At 38.6% G+C, this 21,577-nt stretch overlaps 1 protein-coding gene across 5 annotated transcripts in view; it reads right to left on the bottom strand.

Annotated features, from left to right (window-relative positions):
* Positions 1–21,577, bottom strand: part of tox2 (TOX high mobility group box family member 2) — a 235,417-nt gene that overhangs the window by 173,520 nt on the left and 40,320 nt on the right. For 2 of the 5 annotated variants that reach the window (XM_041783956.1, XM_041783958.1), the window contains exon 2: positions 18,576–18,696. The exons of the other annotated variants lie outside the window; for them this stretch is intronic. In XM_041783956.1, coding sequence (XP_041639890.1) covers positions 18,576–18,696 — 121 coding nt within the window. The remainder of the gene's footprint in view (positions 1–18,575; positions 18,697–21,577) is intronic. 5 annotated transcript variants of the gene reach the window in all.

Below are 21,577 nucleotides of genomic sequence, written 5' to 3'. Positions count from 1 at the left end.
TGAGGCAAATGGATGACTGTCTTGTTGCTCACAGTCATTAAATATGACAAAGCATGCACCATCCCGGGAAAAAACTGTGCAACTCGGGTTACACGGGCAGCTTTTTTCTTTGTTCACAATCAGTGGAGCCAGCTGGTCAACCAAACTCATCCTGGGAGAAGAGCAGAAACATCTTTACTTTTGAGAAATGATGTCAGTGCAGTTCTTTGCTTGATATAGAAATATAGCTGCATCCACAATAATATCTTCACCAGACACCGTTGTTACTTCAACTAAACCCACTCATAGCAACCGCCTCTTTCTCGTTGAATGACGCTGATTGGGTTGGTCATTATCTTACTGGGAACGGATGCTCCAGACTGAAGCTTTACAAGACGGATCTGGCAAATCCAGCAACTTTGCACTTACAAATTGAAAATCTAATATTCACTTCCCTCAAAAACAAGCTTGAAATTGCTGTCAGACAGAGTATAGGAGTTTGCTTGTATTTTTTTTGAATTGGAAACAAGAATTAACTCAATATAAGACAACAAGGACTTCTATCTTTGTTCACAGCAAACAGGTACCTGGAATACCTGAAACAGATATGGAGGTCACAAGTGGTTTGCTTGTATCCAAGCCCAAGTCCTATGTACTTGTCAGCGAGTAAAGTTGTAAATTTCTATCATCTTGTCTGTTCAGCACAGGCTCATTTCATCCTCTAAGCTGCCTAAGAGAAGTGGTAATAGGTAGATGGCAGCTGTTGGTGTCTTGCAGAAAAGGGGGTATTTATTTGCAGCATTTCAGTTTGCCTGATGAAGGTCGAGAATGGAAACATTGCAAAAAAAAAAAAAAAAATACCCTCTGTGTTGCAAGTTGGACAGTGTGTGGGAGCTATGGTCTTACTATATTACAAAACATCCATAGAAACAAGATGGACTCCAACATGGTGCATAAAAAATGGTGACTCAAGTGGCTGCCTCTTCTTCTTTCTTCTTTCCTCTTCTTGGCAGATTTGCAAACTAACAACATGCATTCTGCCGCCTACTGTATTGAACTGAGTACATACACGTTTGCTTATCTCAGGGTGGGTGACGTAACTATCAAGCTTAATGAAAAATCATGCTTTAAGTCTGTTATCACGACAACCCTAATATGCAGAGTAAACATAGAGCAAAAATGGTTATACAGGCATTTCTGATTTTCCATATTTCTCTCTGAGTTTGAATAATTTGGTCTTTATTTCTAAATTAGAACCCATTATTAAAGTCAGTCTCATGTCTTGGTTTGAATTGGTTACCCTGCAGAGAGGCATGGGCGTCCACTGTAAGATCTACACACTCTATATGGTAAACAGCGGTGTAGCTCAGTCTCATATGTAGACTAGGAGCAACAACTGGGGGTTTACATGTGACTGTATATAAAAACATTATTACAGAGTGCGTCTGTGCGCCATGGCCTCATGGTTTCTGATATGGCACGGCGAGTGAAACGGCAAAGAAGCCAATTCACAGTTTATAACTCAACCACACATCAATAATAGGAAAGAAATAGATTACAGTAAATCCATGGTTCAAAAGCTGCATACCTTTGAAATGTCAAAGGGGAAACCACAACGGATAACTCATCTCAAAACTCATTTCAACTGCACACTGCTTGCTGTATTACAAATATTCAACAGCAGACTGTTCCCTCCAGGTATTTTTCAGCCAAACACTCTATACATTTTCATTTCAGATGAGAAGAAAGAGGAATGTATTTTTTCTGCACTGGAAAGCAGCCAAACCAATTTAATTACATTCCAAATGGGCGCAATCTCCACGTAGCGACCAGCCCGTGTTGTATTTCTCAAAACTTCAACAACCTCCTTGACTTTCTGCGAGTAATTGAAATCTTCCACTCTTCCACCCTCGTCATTATGCCTAGCTGCAGAAAGTACAACAAACCAAAACCAAAAGGAACAAGGAGATCTGGCTCCGAGTATGAGCGGCTTTAGCCAATTTGTAACTTCATCAGCACGTCTTCATACACTTTCTCTGAAGTCAATTAAAAGGATATTAGGTGGAGGATATCTAGGAAGAGCTAACGCCTCTCTCTCCTGCCAACAAGCTGCTGATTAACCGTGACTCTTGTCAGCAAAATCCCGTCAATGTCTGACGAGAGGTCATTGCTTTTCATTTCAGATTCATTCTCCGTCCTCGAGGTGTATCCAAAAAAGCACAGAAACAATTCTTTTCATGTGGTTATTTTCGATTATTTGAATGCCTCTGAAAGAAATCAAACTTTGCAGAAAGAAAAAATCAGTCTCTGGTGCCAGGAGGTAACATTTTACTACAAACAAGCAAAAGCTGCAGTAATTAAGAACACATCTCCAGGACGACAGTTTGGAAATAAAATAAATGTTTTCTTATTTCTAAATGTTTCTGACAGTTTTCTTCTCTGTTTCCATCATTACAGGGACGAGGAATACATTTCCAATTAATGTTCCAGTGCTTGATAAAACATCAAAAGATCCTCTAAAAGGAGCTTACTGCCAAATCGTTTCAAGTGTCTCAGGATTTTACTTCCTTAACTGCAAAGACAAACTATAATCTCACAGAGGTCCTCCCATCTTCCCAGTGGGTAATTATGGGATGGCAGGCGTATAAATCATCCATCCAGGCTGGCAGGAGTGTGGATTTGTATGTACACTACAACCCAGAATAAGGTCCTGAGGTGACCACAGTACAAGGCATGGTATCAGTCACACCATGCTGTGTTTGCTTCAGGAAATCCTAAACGCTGCGTGTGACGTTCAAGGATCCTAAAGAGGTAATCTCCCTGTCTAGGTAGAATTTAAAACAAGAAAAATAAATAAATGTAAAGGCCTTAAAATGTGAGATCGGTTGAGCAATTAACCCAGTCTTTATGTACACGTCCCCACCTCTCTCTCTCTCACTCTCCCTCTCTCTCTGTCGCTGAATGTGTCTGAGAGCTCAGCCACATGCCAGTGCCTTTGTGTCAAAGATTAAGTGAAACCAGGAGTGCCAGCAATGCTGTGTTTGTGCAGTGAAAACACTCAGCTTCAGCTGCACCAACACATCACATACCGATCAGCAGACTGAGGTCTACAACAGACCTGCAGCAGCTACTGTACATCTTTAATCAATGAGAAGATGCTGAAGATTAAAGCTCCTGTGGGAAGTTTTTAGATGAGTATAAAACACACTGAAATTTAAACTCATGCCTCTTCAAGGCACACAAAGCAAAGAAAACCATTCATGATAATCCTTGTATGTCTTTATAGAGATATTTTTATGTTTGTAAGAACTGCTGCAGGGTAGGTGTCAGACAAAGGAGTAAAACGCTACAAAAACAGTAGTTTTAAAATTTTTACCCACATATTTTATTATTGAGTGGAGCATTGGCATATATAACCTAACAGTTTTGTCACGACCCTTTTAGGGGGTCTGACCTGTGGCTCATTCCTCACTTTCTTCCTGATGCCTAACTCATGCATTTCCTCTGGAATACAAGCATTAAAAAAGTCTCCAAAATATCTAAAAAAAAAAAAAAAAAAACAACTTGCTACTGTTGTTCAGTGCAAAATCAGCAAAGACATAATCCAAAATGTACACATAGCAAACTTCCTCACATGAGCTTCAAGGCAAACACTGTATATTATTTATGTATATTCTAAAGCAGATGTGAGGACTTTTAGATCTCATTTGTATGACTAACCTTTTTTGACTGTCTATTAACACAACACTTTCAATGCTGTTTACAATGTAGTTTGTGTTATCATATGTGTTGTCCTCGCTGTGTGGCATTTATAAAGACGCAAATAAGCAACATGCTAATTCAGCATATGTATAGAACTGCCACTGCACCTTTTGTAAATACTTCTTTTTTCTTAATAGTCTATGTTTTTATTGCTTTGGTATTATCTAATTTGATTCAACTCCCTATCAACAAAAGTACTGCCCTTTTATGGCCTCTTAGTACTTTTATTCTTCCAACTCTTCCATCAAAACAGTGTCAAATTCCCTGTATGTGTAAAAGGACCAAAAAAACCATTCTGAGTCTAAATCTTGTGCAACAATTTTCCATGTATGATCAAACTAAATTAAACCAAACCAAACTAAACCAAGCTACACTACGCTAAACTGATTAAAACTTAACCTAACGAACCACACTGAACTAAACTAAACAAAGCCACAGAAAACTTAACTAACATAATTCAGTCTAACTAAAATAAACTTAACCTAGCAGAATTTACCCAACTTAACTAATCTAAACTAAACTAAACCAAATTAAACCACACTAAACCAAATCAAACTCACCCTAAACTAAACTAGCATAACTTAATTTAACTCATATAAACTTAACCCAACAAAACTAACCTAATTTAACTAATCTTAACTAAACCTGACCAAATGGAACCCCCCTAACCAAACCTAACCAAACTAAACCACACTAAACTAAACCAAATTAAACTAAACCACATGAAACTAACTTAATTTAACTAAAACAAACAGAACCAAACGAAACGTAACTAACCTGACCAGAAATAACTAATTCTAACTAAACCTTACCAAATTAATTTACACTAAACAGGCTAAATTGAAACTAACATAACTGAATTTAACTAAAATAAACCTAACAAAACTTACCTAAACTAGCCTCACTTAACTTATCTAAATCAAACCTAACCAAATAAAACTACTAAACCAAATCAAACAAAATAAAACTACACCAAACCACACTTAACTAAACAAACCTAAATTTATGAAATTAAACTAAACCTAACCAAACTTAACTTGATAAGCTAACAAAACTATCTTAACCAAACTTAACCAAACTGAACCACACTATACCAAACCAAAATAAACTAAACTACACTAAACTAACTTAATTTAACTAAAATAAAAACTTAACTAACTTGACATGAATTAACTTATCTAAACTAAACCAAACCACAAATCACACTTAACCAAACTGAACAAAAAAAACTAAACTTAACCACATGAAACTAGACTAAACTAAGCTAAACCTAACCTAACTAACTTAACTCAACAGCATTTGGGTTCCTGAAAACATTTCAAAAGAATGTTTCAGAGAAGAATCTTCTGAAAACAATATCCTCTGTCCTCATGTAGACTGCAAAGATGTCGGTTCCTCTGAAAAACAAGACTTTTCACACATGCACATGTCAGTTTCAGTGAGGAGCCATGCACAAGCAACGACAACAATAGCAGATTTTGGAGAAGCAACCACACCTCATCGTCCATCCGCTTAAATGTTTATGCATTAACCAGTTTTGTATGTTTACACCTCACCCCTCAATAAAAGGTGCACGTGTTGTTTTACATCACACTGCTGAGTCCATCAGAATGTAACTAATCTGAATGGAAAATGAAAGAGGGGTTTTCAACGTACTCATCTGGCACTTTCCCCTCAGAAATGTCTTCAAGCATTAAAATAACTGTTCTAAATAATCAGTATTTACACTGATGGTTTTGTTTGCTTTTGTGGGTCACATAGAAGCATCAGCAGCTGATTTATAACCAGTTAAAACTCCTCACAGGAACTCTGAGTAAACTTTAAGCACTGTTCTGCATTTGTACTTAGATTCCAAAAACCAAAAGGTAAACGACAGACACAAGAAGAATAATGCATTAGAAAGTGGAGAAACACAGTCCCACATACATCTAAGCACAGGGCGCTGTGGTTATTTTGACTCTGTTATCATACGTCAACATTAAAAATGACGAAGTAGCAAAAACACTGAGTATCAACATGCAGCGGATGGAATTCCTGGAAAGCAAGCCAAAGCTACAATAAAAATATTATGAACAAAGCCCAAAAGTGCCAGAGGTGGTTTACTAGACTGAGGCAGAAAGGAGCCTGGGGGGACTGTGGGTTTGTAGTGATAGGGAGGGGAGTCTCACACAGTCACATACACACTGATATACACACTTGGCACAGAGCGACACTGACACAAACGGCACACAGCAGAGGGACGATCCTCTGTGGCCTAGGCAGCCGGCTCGCTTTCTGTGCAACCATAAAGTCACCCACATGAGCTCGAAAAGATTTAACACATCATGAATGGTTTAAGTTTCATTTGTTTCTTTTCTAAATTACTATATCAGTTAGGCTGTATTTAATGTCAATGATTTCAGTGGCTTAGCACCACCTTGAAGAGCGCTGAGGTTATTTATGCTCCAGTTAGAGAGCAGAGCTTATAAAGTCCTACTGAAAATTAGGGAAGTAATGACAAAATGTGTGAAACTTTCCTTATCTTTCTAATCAATCTAATATGCATGAGCCAGCCTTAAATCTTTCCTAAAGTGTGGCTGTTATCACACTCACAGATCACAGGATTAACTGTACATATTAAAACACTCATGCTGTAAAGTACAGTAATCAGGACAGAAGTGGGTCAGGCTGTTGCTCCACATAAACACAGCAGCATTTCTGTGGTCTGTGTGCTCACACGTGTGTGCCTATGTGTGTTTATTTATGGTGCGCAAGTGTGGGCATGCTTTCATCTGCATGTTACTGTGAGAGGGGTTCTCTACCTGTGTGGGGGTGCATGTTTGAGAGTGGTGTCTGTGAGCGTGGACACGCAGCAGCCATCTCCAGTTGTGTTTGCACAGGACATGCCTCAGGAAGCTCAGACAACTGCTGGGGTTTGCCCAGGTTACCAACTTCTCTTAATGCAAATGACACATGCATTCTTCAGCAAACCAGTCAGCATGTTTGTCAGTGGTTTCAAAAGCTCATACTGAGAACTCTCATGGTCACACAATCTCTGATGGACAAAGAAACTGATGCAATGCTTGACTTAACTTACCTAGATCAGCTGTTACACTCCTATTTAATACAGAAATACATACAATCTTATACTTTAGACAACGACAACAGGAAAATTCTTAAAAAAGCTGAAGCAAACACGTTTCATAACTATTTTCTCTGCTGATTATTTGCACTCAATCCATAATAGAGGATATGTACGTGACGTCACAGGCAGTGTGAGTCTCTGAGTGGTGGAAAGCATGAGCTGGTGACAGTAGGCTCATAAAGACACAAGATGAAGCTGTTATAGTAGCTACCACAAGTATTCAGGTTGTGATGAATATGAGCTAGACCCCATTCTATTGTCCTTCCTCTTAACTTTAAGGAAAATTAAGAGAAGATCATCCATATGGTACAATAATATCTGGATTTTGTTTCATAGCTGTACATCTAGACCCTAATTGTTTCATGGCTGGTTTTATAGGGAAAGATTTGGGAAGTCCATGAGATTAAATAACGTAGCATTTGTAAATTAACGTGAATTCTATTTGGTTAAACGCTGGTTTCTTTTTGAATTACACCCCAAATTTGTACAAACAGATTTAAAAACCACAGAACAACCTTTATACAGTTAAGCTGAAGTAAAAAGCAGTAAATCAATCACTGAAATATGTAGAAACAACTGATCTTTGAGCTTCGTCTAAACAAAACTTCGACACTAAGTCAGTTCCACATCCATCACAAATGAACTAGGCTTACCTGTGCCTTCAGGCTCTGCTTGGTGCACTTGAAACCAGGTCCATATAATGTCAGGAAAATTGATTTATGACCACATATAAATGCCAACGAACCACTGTATCTTTAGGAAACAGTATGGATCTGTATCAAGTCCAAATATCCCACTTTAAGTTGATATTATTAATTTTTTTCCCATTTTCACCTGTTTACTATAGAGCACACACCAGTGTTGTGCAAGATCTGTCGTACGCCTAAAATGACGTAAGTGCATACCCTCTATAGTTAAATAATAAAGAGTCAAGAATCTGTGAAAATATTCATCCCAAGTTTCCACAATTTATCACAAGGCCAATAACAAAGTGTCAACTATTGTCATATATACAGTGGTGTAGCCAGGCTTGTTTGACTGGGAGGGTCCAGCTGTGGCAGTAACTTCTGCTAGAGTAACATGAAGTACGTGCACCTTAACCCATTCATTTACCCCTCTTGATTTCACTTAACATGTCTAATCAAGCACCTTACACTAAACACTGAGGGATCCTACAATAGTGATGTGTCATGTGTAAAAGAACCCATTCAAAGAGCCACATTTTTAAATACATGATCACATCCAGATCGCATTTTTGAGCATTTTTTTGTGATATGGATAGTATTTTCTCCACATCCCTCTGCAACAGGCACACCACACACTAAGGACTCGTGTTTGTTGCTACACTCTACTGTTTTCCACCAGGAGAGCTACAAAAGACTTTTTGGTTTTGTAATTAAGCACAATTGGAGTAAAATACAAGCACAAATATCAGTAAAGATAATGAAGAGCTGTTTGGGAGCTGAAAGAGTCAGCTCTTCTTTTGAGCTGAGCCAAATGATCTGGGTCATTAAAAAAAGCTTGAATTCCCAACACTATATCTTTCTTGCATTTATAACTTTTAAAAGTAACGTAACAGAGTGACAGCAAACACTGTAAGTTCTATAGTTTCAGTAACTTGAAAAGATGTCTGAATTCTGTTTTTAAGCACTAACAGCAGCAAGTGTGCCAAACTAAAAGCTACAAGCATCCTGTAACACAACCCAAATCTTATAATTTAGATTTTCAGGGGGGCCTTGTGGTCTTCTAAGTTGGCCTCCTCTGATTACACCCTTAAATGTGTGACAAAGGAAAGCAGAAAATCTGCTCATTTATGAAGCTGGAGAAGGCAACTATGGGAAATTTTTTTGTTTGAAAAAAATATATATATATATAGAAATGGCCCAACTATAATCCAATACGTAGCACTGAAGATGATGCACTCTGACACTGTCTGTTATGGTCCACGATTGATTTCCACATAATACACTGGCAAATCACAGTGGTTAAAGTGAAGGGAGAGAGTGAGCAAGAAGGAAGCAGCAGATGCGGCTTTGAGTTGTCAATCACCCATATCAATGACTTGGACTAATGAGAATGGCAAAAAGTTTTGGCGTCAGTGTGCAAACATGATGTTTTTTTCTCTTTTTTTCAAGTAATTTCGTACGAAAAACTGAATCGTGTGCAAAGGCCCTTATTCAAGACTAATTAAGCCCTATTCCTAAATGCACAAAATTCCTGAAAGTGGATGAAATTTTCAGGATGTGAACCCAAATAGATGAATTTTTATGCTGAATTTAGCTTGACTTTTTCCTGCCAGCTCCCTTACTAATTTTCCATGTTTTTGTTTATTCGACTGTGCAAACAGTGTGATCTCTGTGCAAGGTCAAATCCATCATGATTTTTTCTGATAAGCAATATGTTAATGTCAGCACTTTTGTTAATACCTAAAATTAAAAAGCTACATGTAGCATTGATAGAAAGGTAATTATTCTCATTATAGTGTTGTATAGCTCTGCACTTCAATGTCACTGTCTTTTTAAACCATGTCTTCCCTAATCTCCACCTGTCTGTCCAACAGCAAAGGTCTCCCACACTGTAAGATACATGTGTGAACAACCAACTCAGGAGGATTTCAGAGGCAATCCGCCTGATTTTCCAAAACATTTTCTCTGAGCATATGTGAAAACAGCTATAGAAATACTGTCCCTCTAGTTCTGGTAATCTCCAAGGTAGATTTTATCTTTTAGGTCCACAAACAGCCCAAACTCCCCCCTCCAGCATACCTGTAAGCCCAAAAATCTCCCTCCTTCACTCCTTTGTCTCCTTAGTGTTTCATTTCCTGCTAATACACTCACAGCAGACTCACACCGGCCCTTTACTGAAAGAAAAGCATGATAGTACCAAAAACATAGGCTGCATGTTATAAAGCATTGGTGGAGCTGTGAAACAAAAAACAAATTGCGAAGTGAACTGTGAGATCTTTGCAGAGTGGCGAGTGTGAAAGTGGAAGATGATGAGCTCCGTCTGTGCTTTATGTGAAACACTGATACGCTTTTCTCATACAATGATTACGCTAATTTATGTACCAAGGCCTGCTTTATACAAATCTGCCAAGGCCAATAACTCGCACTCGTAATCTCCAGCATCGAGAATAATCACTTTTGTGGTCTGTTTGTTTATAAATGAAATGAAGCAATTACTCTAATGAAGATCAGATTTGCAGCATTTCCCATGCAACAAAAATGTTTTGTCTTCGTTGCCTCCACATCAGCATGCTGATACCTTAATTGCAGAACAAAAGGGGCAATAAAAATGTTGCTGTTCATAATTAAGGATTTGCAGTTAGCAGCAGGGATGCTGAAACTGTTGCAACAAAGAGTGAACTACGCACTTCCTGACCTGCAGTCTAAACCACATGCATGTGGATGATGCTAAATGTCAGCAGCAACAATAAGTTTGGTTGTTGCCTTGGTGAACTGAAGATATACAGTTGCATAACAGAAGGTCACAGCAGTCTGGAGTTAATATTGACTTATGGTTATAATGAAAAACAAGTCTACTGTGCAGCTTCTTTGATGTATTGTCTGGTACTTATCCTCACTGCTGCTGTTTTACAACATTATTTTGCTCGATATACTTTATAGAAATATCAAGTCCACATTGTGTAGATATCAAAAGGAAACATTACTGAAAGGTTGCTTTTTTCCAGGCTGATAGAAAGAGAATGTGTCTGCTTTGAAATGCTACTGTAACACAGTGAAAACACACGGCTCGGTTTCTCTTCACATCAGCAGACAGAGCGCAGAAACGGTTAAATAAATCACATGAAGCAGATGCTTTTCTCTCTCCGTCTCTCTCCCTCTTTCTCTTTTTTTACGCACACACATTCATTAGTGAAATCCATCAATCAACATTTCATGCAGTTTGGGTCTGAACCACACCAAATGCACTAAAACAATAAACGTCTGTCTTTCAAGTCGCTATCTGGACTGGAACACATCTGGTGGCAAGGCTCATTTTGGTTTCCACATCGCTGAATGACATTACAGACTGGATGGCGAGCTGAAAAATAAAGTACCCCCTAAAAAATCTCTCCCCGCAGTCGTCTGCAGCCCCTTCTTTCTCTTTTTCTCTGCACCCCAAATCCACTCTCCCCTCCCTGCACGAACCAGCTAACCTCACAAATGCTACTCCAACCAAGCCCCATCCCCCAACCAATCAAGAAGTGAATATAAAACAGCACAAGGAGACTGGGTGGTGGTTGTGTGTGCAGGGTGCTAGACAGACATGCTAGGCTACCGAGGAGCCAGTGTGGCCTCCTGAAGTGAAGACAGTTAAAACGCTTTGGCACATTTGGACTCCTTCACACTAGTCGTAAGGGGATGAAACACATACTCAACACCCAGCTGAGGAGCCAGGAGTCAAGCCTGACTGTAGTATTTAGGTTTCAGGGGGTGGTGACGATAATTAGGGTTAATGTGATTTAACAAGGGGCGCGAGGTGGGCCGGGAGGAGGCCTGCCCTGATTCCTAATCAATGTCAAAATTCGAATTATCCTGACGTTTTGAGACATAGCTGTTTTTTTGCATTACATTAATTTGCCTGGCTTGGAAATCTGCTATTGCTCTGCTTCTTAACACTACAAAGAGCACAGCAGTCATTTTGGCTGCTGTCACATCTGTAACACACATACATTTGCTGAATTAAAATTTACAATGATGCTGATCCCTGACTTTAACTATAAATTTCTGTATTCAATTTAAAATTATACTTTAACAAAGGGCAAAGGAAAGGCAGTAGTTTGACACAGGTTTGAGGGTTTTTTTTTTCTTTAAAACTTTTATTCACAGCAGTTACATTCATAAAATAACTGCATTGCAAACATTGGAGACTAAACATTTCATGTAAATTATGTATAGACCCATTTTAGAAGTACTTACATAGACCGTGGCACAATTTAGCTTTGTTAGTTTAGCTAAAGCTAACATAGTCGCAACCATTATGTAGCTAGTATGGCTGTGTTAGCCAACGTAGCAAAGTTAGTTGGTTTTAGCAAAGTGAGCTTTAGCAAACGCTAATTTAGCTACATAATCTAGGTAGGTAATATAGCTATGTAGCGATGTGAGCTTTAGCTAACATAGCATAAGCTACTGTAACTTCATTAGCTTTAGCTGCATTAGCTTTGTAAGCTATATAACCTGCGTAGCTTGGTTAGCTTTACCCTTAGCTACATTAGCTGCATTAGAATGCTTTCATGGAGGAAACATTTTTGTCCATAAGCAGACTGTTTACTCTGCTTTATTAAATGTTCTGCTATCTGGCTTTGTAAGTCAGCTTTTTGCCTTTTAACTTTTGGTATCCTAACCCTTACCTTAACCCTAACCGGAGTTTAATCTGTATATTCTGTTAAAGTTTTAGCATACATTCCCATTCTGACAGAGGTAGCAACTCACAGCAGTTGTCTGCAAGAGGGGCAATCTGCATCTGCAGACAGACTGTCTTGCATTTTTCTGCAGTGGCGTTTCTACTCACTATCAGCTATATCCAGCTGTTATGGAGAGAGACGTATCAGAAAACACTGTTTTCATGTTCTCCAAAACTTTTCATCATGGTTTCATAAAGTAAATTTATAGTGGTGTAAAGATAATCCGACATGGATCGGTTAACCGATCTTGATGTCAGCGGTCCGAGTGCATCGGTCCGCGGAGTCCTGGATCGGTAAAAGTGTGGCACAAACCGGTCTTTGAACCGGTTTTAACGCTAGAGATCAGATCACTGAGGCTCTGCTGCTTGTCTTCATAGCTCATTCTGCCATGCTCTGGATCAGAGTCTGTAATCTCGCGCAACCTGGGGTGAACTTTTACCTTTATATGAGAGTTCTGTTCATCGTAGGCATAAATAGATCGTAGGTGCTCTCTAGGTAGCTGGAAGTGTCTCACCGGTCGTCGCCTAAACGTCTTTCGGTTACAGTTCTGCACCTCAAGAAAAAGTCATGTGGACTTTATATGATGGAAGGATAACTTTCGAAATGTCTGCCTGTCTGTACACTTTGGAGAAACGCGATTAAGAACTACGGCAGCTCATAAATCTCACCTGTTGAGACGGCCAGCTAAAGTTTAGCTAAGGTGCTAACGCTAAATGCAGCATAAACAGACCTGAACATAAACACTTTTCTGACCGAATCTTTCTGTATTTCAATGAATTGTCAGTGAATCGAATCGTAGTCTGTGAATCAAGATTTGAATCTAATCGTCTTGAGAAGGAGAAATTCACACACCTACAAATTTATCTCGTAATTCATAAATCAAAGCTCATTATTTTAGAACAGAAAAGTCTAACTGAATACCACTGGATTTGTGCCAAATCCTTGTATCTCCATTTTTCATGATGCATTTATTTATTTCATAAACAGTGCTATCAGTCACTCTTTACATCTGTCAGTGGATTTCAACACATTCTAAGGCAATAAAAAAGTGTCAAAAAGATGCTGTCTATGCTTACTTTGTTATTAAACTATTAAAAACTACAGCATTTTTTATTCATTTGATTTTGGAGATAGGTTTTGACCTGACCACAGCGATATGCAAATTATCATTTTTATTTATTTTTTCATATAAATACAACAAAATAATTATAAAAAAAGATTCAAATTTATATTAACAATAAATATAGCAATTTCCCTTTGTTGTGTTGCTTTAGCTTACTTTGTAATATTTCTCCTGGGTGAAGCTTTGATGTAGTGAAACTTCATTTTTCTGGATTAACATAGACATTCAATAAAATGAGCAAAGACACTTGGGTAAAACTGATGAAAGCTGGCGGTAAATGCACTGCAGTATTTATTGGAAAAGTCACACCCAAAGTTCCAGATGATCAGGACAACAATTACACCCTGAATATATATTTTCTATAAAGAGTTCTTTAATGATGCTTGGATAATCTCATTAAAGCATAAAGGGGGATCATAATTGAATGTTTCATCATCAAATTAAAAAAACAGCTGCTATTTTCTTGTTCTGAGAGTGTTGGATGAATTATCTATCACAAATACAGGTCTTTTTTTAAATAGGATGATTATGGTTTGCTGTATGTGATGGTAAGAAAGATCGAAAATGTCTCAATTCACTAATTAAAATGTTTATTTTTGTGTTATATTGTTTGTCAAATAAATATCCCGGCATAAAAATGTCTTTGTGTTTGTATCGTGTAACTATAATCAGAGATAACAGAGTTTGTAATCTAACATTATTTGTAGCAGCTTTGGAATTCTGGCCTTTCCAGTGTAAAAGCTAAAATAAAACATCTTTGCTGGTGATAGACTGTAAAAGATGGCAGCACTGGGTAGCACAGGTATATCACAAAAGCCCCCTAAAATGAGTTTTAAAAATGCACCATCATGACTGACTTCTGTGCAGTCATAACCATACATCATCGACATAAATAGCCAGTTTCTATGGACCGAGGTGATTAAGTAGCTAACCAGGCAGGATAAACTATACTATCTATTTTCAGCCGTACATGACTTATGACCCTCTTAACACCTGTAGTAGCTCTGAGTCATGTCTGCTTGAGATTATAAAGCACAGAGCAGAGCAACGGCGGAGCTGCAGAGTCTGGTTGTCACCTTCGCTATCCTGTAGGTTAAACTGAAGTCCTTGCTGGTAAATCCCCGTTATGGCCACTACAGTAGCCTCTCACCTGTTCTTTAAAGAGTCGATAGCTGTCCTCAAATAGCCTGTGAAATCCAAGGCAGGTATAGCTGCATATGAAGGCTACTGAAACATCAGTGGAGGAGATTTTGCTGTGTATCTGTTATAACAAAGGGGGGGGGGGGGGGGACACAAATCCCAGGTGTACCAAAAACCACTTTTTGTCCTTTACTGATGGGCTAATTACACAAAATCTGACTGGTGATAGTTTAAATTTGAGTTGGAGGACCACAAACTCCAGGTTTTCCAAGTGGCGTAACTCAGCACTCCATTTCTCCATTTCTTCTTCTGTGGTCTCTTTTGTTCAATAACCTAACCTATCCTAAAATTCTACCTGGAAGTCCTTCATTTATGGCTTATTTATTTCCCCTTACCCTTATTCTTCATAACCTTTGTTCTTGTGCTTTGTTTCCCACAGTGCTTTAATGTCTACAGTATAAAAACTTACCGGTAGCCTTCACTGGTTTCAAATAAAGTGAATAAAAGAACAGCTATATTAGAGTGGTTGCTACCAGCTTAAAGTTTTGGCTAATGTAGCTACCTAGCTTAGGTTTAATTTGTTTATCTTCCTTATTTGGAGCTAAGCTAGCAGAATAATTTAAAAAAAGGTTCCGATATACTCTGTTGATCAGGTAGGTCTTGCATTAAGTATAGTTTAATATCTGTTACATATCATTTATGCTACGTTTACTCAGCAATGTTTCCAAAAATGGAATTTTTTCTCTGCATATTAGCTGTTCATTAACATGATAGTGGCATTTTGGGACGAGTATCAAAATCCCTTGCCAACATAGCACCAACACATCTGATACCTTCTGTACGGAACTGCAACACAAATTTTGGTGCTTCATTTTGGTTCCCCTCCACTCGATGCAACTCCCTGCCTCTCCAAATAAAAGGCATGAAGACGTGTGATTTCATGTGCACTCTTTTTATAATGGCAGCGCATGAACATCTTTTGATCATTTGATGTCTGGCGTAACGTCTCTGCTCTGCTTGTGTGTTCCTGCTGTGGAAACAGTCACTCTGACTCACAAATTTATTTTACTGTTTGTCTCTGATGTAACGCCAGTGTATGAACTTTGTTTGAGTCTCTTACAAAGGAAGTTTTAACCATTTCCTTTACTTAAACGTTCTATGGGTATTTTTTTAAGACATTCATTTGAATGACTAATGATAGCGAGGCGGCTGTTACTCACCTGCTGACTTTCAACACTTTTTTTTTCCTTTAAAGTATCAGTTTAGGTGCTGGCACCATTTTAAAAGTATCAATGTATTTATTTATCAGTTTATTTGTCAGGGACATTACATAGGCATTGTTGCATTTAGGTACAGCACACCCAATGCAATGTATACAAAATCTCTAGCCATGGCTAATTTGCAGGCTTTTCAGGAAAGACACACATGATAGGAACTAATAAAGAAGATGTAAAAGACTGACAATTACAGCAGACATAGATGGGCAACCAGAAAGATGCATAATTCACCACAGGTATCAGAAAAAAAAAAAACAATACCCAATACCACTAAAAACCAGTTTCAGAGTGCAAACTTGAAAACACACGTGCATTACAAATAGACATGCATGAGTAGGTGGACCACAGCAATGGTGGACTGATTCTATCTTGAATTTTTGTGCTTTGTAGTTTCAGGTCGCTTGGAGAAGCAACCCCACCTTATTGTCCATTCACACAAATGTTGGTTAATCATTTTTGTATATTTCCTTCTCAACGCTCTGAAGACGGAAGCGTATATGTGTGCTATAGGTGTTGTTTCATTACATAGCCAGCTATGCTGGCTAACATCACATAGCCTGCAAACTACAACATTTGTAGTCCTTTCTGCCAGTCTCATTGGATGTTATAAAAGCACTGTCATCTGAGCTTTTAACTTTTTTGAAACTGAAAACGAAAAACAATCAATAGATAGCTTATATGTATATGTAGCTTTAATATGACTTTGTACTGTCTTTACTCCTTTACTAGTTATATGCTTTTGAGAATATTTCATTTTCTGCCTTTTACTGACTTAACTAAGTTGAAAAATAAAACATTTTAGATCAGCTGTTTCAAGCCTAAGATTCTGACTTAACTATGCTTACTTGGAAGTTTTGTGACACAAAAGGTATGTTTTGTATGGCTTCCCCATTGGAAGAGTAGTACAATTTCTTTAGGCTCATCAATCAATTCAGTATTTTATTAATCTATGCTTTTTTAGATTCAATGTTCCTGTACTGGAAAGTTGCCTTCTCTTTGAAAAAGGTGCCCAAATAGGCGTTAAATACAGCATGGAGGCTGTTTGATATTAAGTTTATCTGAATACAAGGTGACAAGTCCTAAAGAGACCCGGTGTCAAGGTTTCTTTCCTCTTCAACAGACTTACCGTGAAAAGTCCACCGCTTGCACAAGGACAGTTCAGCTCCCTTTTCCAGAGTTTATCTGCCTAATTTTTGTCAAAAATGTACTCAACATCGCCTTGTTTCTCTTTTCTGGCATTTTAAACAGTCTTCATAAATGCAGATTTCTCTCGCTGTAATGGTCTGTGCACAGAACACAATCTAAGCCCCACTGCTCCAGAGAATAACACTGTAGCTACTTATCATTAACTCAAAGACACAATCAGCCCCAGGCGATCCGGCTTCCCTCCATAACCTTTTGACATTGCTGCTGGGAAGGTAAATGAGAGACGAAGTTCGGCAGAGTGAGAGAGAAGAAGAAGAAGAAGAAGAAGGGGGAGAGCTGGGGAGACAGAAAGACTTGATCATGAATAGTGCCAAGAAGCAGTTAGACTGAAAAAAAAATCCCTTCACAAAGTAGGCAGTTGAAGGGTTTTTCTTACACATATAAAATTTTCCTCCATGATGCCTTTTTCTTATCTTTTATTGAGTTCATTAACACATTATCTGGCCTCTCCTCATGTGGGTCCAGCAGCTTTGCTGTGGTGTGATTAGAGCCATGCATGGGTTAACATTTTCCCAGTGAGAACAGTCGGGATATTGCAACTCGGACCGTCCAGTCAGCAGAATGTTATGAATGGGCACAATGAAAAACCCCAAGTCCACGCCGTCGACCCAAGAATGCTTTCCTCCATGTAATTAACTCTTCTCTGTGTACAGAATGAGCTACCGCTGGAATAACTCTTTTCTTTTTCTGTTTCTATCACGGTCATGTTTGGTAGGGGGAAAAAGCACATTCTGAGAATTCAACATGGAAAATATTTTTGCCTGTCCATACTTTGATGTATCCCCATGACTAATACAGAGATTTGGATAGTAGTGGAAATGGAGCAGACTACTTGAAAAGAGGCTGTACGTGCTCTGCTGGACAAATGTCAGCTGCTTGTGCACGTTTAAAGACGCACAGCAAGGCTTTACAAAGTGTGGGAAAACCTGGATCAATGCATAAATGATGGTTATCTTGTTAAACATGATTCATACATCTAGCCTGAAGCTATATTAGCAATTAGGTATGCTCTGCGCACACATGCAGTTTGCTTTGATTGAGATATCACATCTGTGCGTACTTGCACAGCACAAATAGTGCATCAATAGAGTGTTTGCTCTGCACTGCAGTGAGAGCAGCTTTGGCATATATAAATAACATACAGTAACTCAGAAGAGGCTGCAACTATGTAAAGAATAACATCTGCAAACCATTGGATTATAAAGCTACAATATAACTACAGTATAATTACATGAGAGCCTTTCTCTCTCTCTCTTTCTCTCCCGGGCGCTGTGCTGTTAGAGGGAAGAGGGATGAGGAGAAAGTGGAACAGCTACAGTAATCTATCCAACTTCATTTCACCGGAGTGATTCTGCCCGGGGGTATGCACAAGTCATAATGCATTTGACAAATAGTCTCCCGCTAAAACAGGCATTTGCGAAGAAGTGGCCTTCAGCGCTGGTATACACAGCTGAGTGTGCGCTGAACAAACAAGCCTCCCACTCAGCGAGGAAAAAGATACAGAGAGGCTTCAAAAAGATTAGGAGAAATCTTGGGCGAAAAGTAAAGATGACTCACGGTGATTGTGCAAGTGCAGGACAACGAGAGTTGGATGGAGTTGAGAGGAGCAGCAGAGCCGCGGGGCTCGTAGCACAAACACAAATCGATGCTTTGCTCATGTGCTCTTCTTTGCATTGTTCTGGAAATGTGGATGCACAGGTTGTTTTATTAAGGACTCACAATGAAATGAAGAGAGGCATAATGGCTTTTTTGTCTCACATAATCTCTATATCTTTATGTGCTTCTACCATAATCTGATTTTAGTCTGAAGAAGGCAAACAAAGCACTGAGAACATTAGATATCTATGATTGTGTACTGTATTTGTTGTAGTCTAATTGCTGGGAAAAGCATCCCCTAAAGTCAAAGGCCAAGTGCATCCACAGAATTGGCATATTGACAGATCCTGTCAGTGTGATCCATATTCCTGGCATGCATCAATCAATCATCGGTCTGAATGTGGCCAATCAGCTCCAACCAGTTTCAGCTTACACATTCTTTACGTTCCACGATTATTAACCCTTTCAGGTAGAGAACAGAAAAGGTCATTGTTACTTAAAGTCAGAAGTGAACATGTTTGAGTTCACACAGCAAGGAGAGGAAGCGATATGCATTTATATTTGGACTGTCCCACTTTGTGTAAGATGACTTCCTGATTGGTGTACTTATTACTTTACACCAAAGCACAAGTTCACTAGTAAGGTTCTGTAACTACCAGAATTTGGATGTAATACCAACTAAAATAAAAAAAAAAAATAAAGATCAGACAGCAAAAGTGGAAATCCTATGCATCCAATATGTGCTGAAAAATACAGGGAAACTCCTGCATACTGTATAAATTACACCAATATGTTGACATTAGTGTTAAAATCCTTGTCTAAATTACACAAGTGCATCAGCAGTGTTGCAGGTATTTGTGTAATTCAGTGGTGGAAAAAAATGTTTAAAAATATTGGAAAATTTAAGTTGAGCATTTATTTTCACATTTTCTGAGTATTCTAATTGCTTTATGTGCCATTTTAAATGTTTTTTTGTGCTTGATTGCAGTCGTATTTTGTTGCTTTGAATGTGCTTTATCAAAATATTTTAAGTAGAGGTGGATTTTGTAAAGCATAAAGATAATCAACAACTTCTTGGAGGCCTAAGTTGAGGTTCTGGGGTATTCACACCTTGTCTGCATATTTAAAAATGCAGTATTTATACTGCCATGTGTGCTCAACTAAAAATCACAGCTCTATTTACTATATTTTCCCAAGCTAAGTCACTGAGTTAGGATTATTTCTCTGCAAAATACCACAAAAAAATAACATCCATACCATGCATGTAGTTTCTATATCTACCTTCACAGAGGCAATAAAACCTGCAAGTGAAGAGGTAGCATTAGTCCACTGTTTCCACAGAGTTACTACAGGGTCTCAGCTCCATCCAGCCCCTGAAATGAATCTCTGAACTTTAGCCAAAATGTCACATAAAGCTCCTGTATCATAATTCAACAGTTTACGTGCAGCAGCACAGATAATATGTCACTTTCCATCTTAGTCACAGCTGTTACTGTAGTGATGACAATGTTACACGATTCTGTCCTTGAAACCCAAAGCTGATTCTTAGCGGGCCAACAACCTCCACGCTCGCTGAATCATGACAACAAGTGCAGTTCACTGTGTTAGCACCACAACCACGAGATGCAGCCAGAGAGCCGGGTCACACACAGATCTCACATCTGCAGCTTTTTCTGGGTAACCATCAACAAGGACGGGAGGATGACAAAAACCTCTCTGTGTGAGAAAAGACACATTTAACTCAACATCTCAGACTCAGGATGTCACAGTTAAAAGGTTGGAGTTGTTGCCCATGGGTCGAGGAATGACTGCAGTTGATATAAAGCACTGGTGTGTTGTAATTCAAACCAAGTGAGTGTGGGTGTGAGAGTGTGTGTCTGCATGTAGCTTGTATTGTCTGCATGCAGGTGACTGTGTGTACGGACAGGGGAGATTAACAATTCAAATACGGCTGATATAATGTTTCACTTTGTCATCAGTGAATGTTAACTGCCTGCTGGCTTCCCTCCAGGTGCAAAGGCAAGCAAACCTATTTGAATGGCTGCGGGTGTAATGCCTCCTTTAGCTGTGCCCAGTGTTTACACAAGTTTTACCTCCACCACATGAATTAAATACCACACATTGCTGGAAATCTTGGAATACTTGCAGGCAGTCAATTTATACATCCAGAACTTTGTTAGATAAGTGCTGATATAGACCTCATGAGAAGAGTGGGGTGACCTCTGATGATGAAGAAAAATAATAGCATAGTATACTGCAAAATTCTGGATGATATTTAGTGATGCAACGCAGTTGCTTTCAAGCTGATTTTGTGTAATTTTCTTTTGGAGAACTTTTTCAGAGATGGATATTTTTTGGCAGTTTTTTTCTTTCAATAAAAGCGTCAAAGCTTCTAGTACTTTTGGATACAAACCCGTGCGTAAAAACGCATGAAAAATGCGCAACTTCTCACCCTTTCTGAAAGGAGCACAATTTAATTGATTCTTAAAACTTTGCAATTTTAAGCAACAACAGATTATTGACTGACTATTAATTTCTCAACAAGTTGTAAAGTGCGTACTGGTGATGGCGTTCCATATCTGCGTAAAGATGGACTAAAGCACGGAATGTAGCCAAATAAAGCGCGTTTAAACGCAGGTTTCCACTTTAAACTGCAGGATTCAAATCTTAACCATACCAGACTCCCTTCATGCATCGTATTCAGACGCAATCTTGATAGTTTTGGACTAATTGTGCATTGACCCGTGTGGGAACCTGCGTGGAGCTGATAAGACAATGTGTTTCCGCCGTTTGCACGGAAAAGATTATATGTGAAAAAAAAGAGGAATTTGCTTTTTTTAGTTATAAAAATAGTTTAAGGATAAAAAAAAATCAAATGTGTTTCCAGTTTGTACCATGAGAGGTGACTGTTTGCTTCTTTGGAGGGCGTTTTGCGATTCAACTCAGCGCACAGGACAGCACTT

This window comes from Cheilinus undulatus, linkage group 3, assembly GCF_018320785.1.
Source record: "Cheilinus undulatus linkage group 3, ASM1832078v1, whole genome shotgun sequence".
In the NCBI taxonomy this organism is placed as follows: domain Eukaryota; kingdom Metazoa; phylum Chordata; class Actinopteri; order Labriformes; family Labridae; genus Cheilinus; species Cheilinus undulatus.
This window is presented reverse-complemented; position numbering and strand designations above follow the sequence as displayed.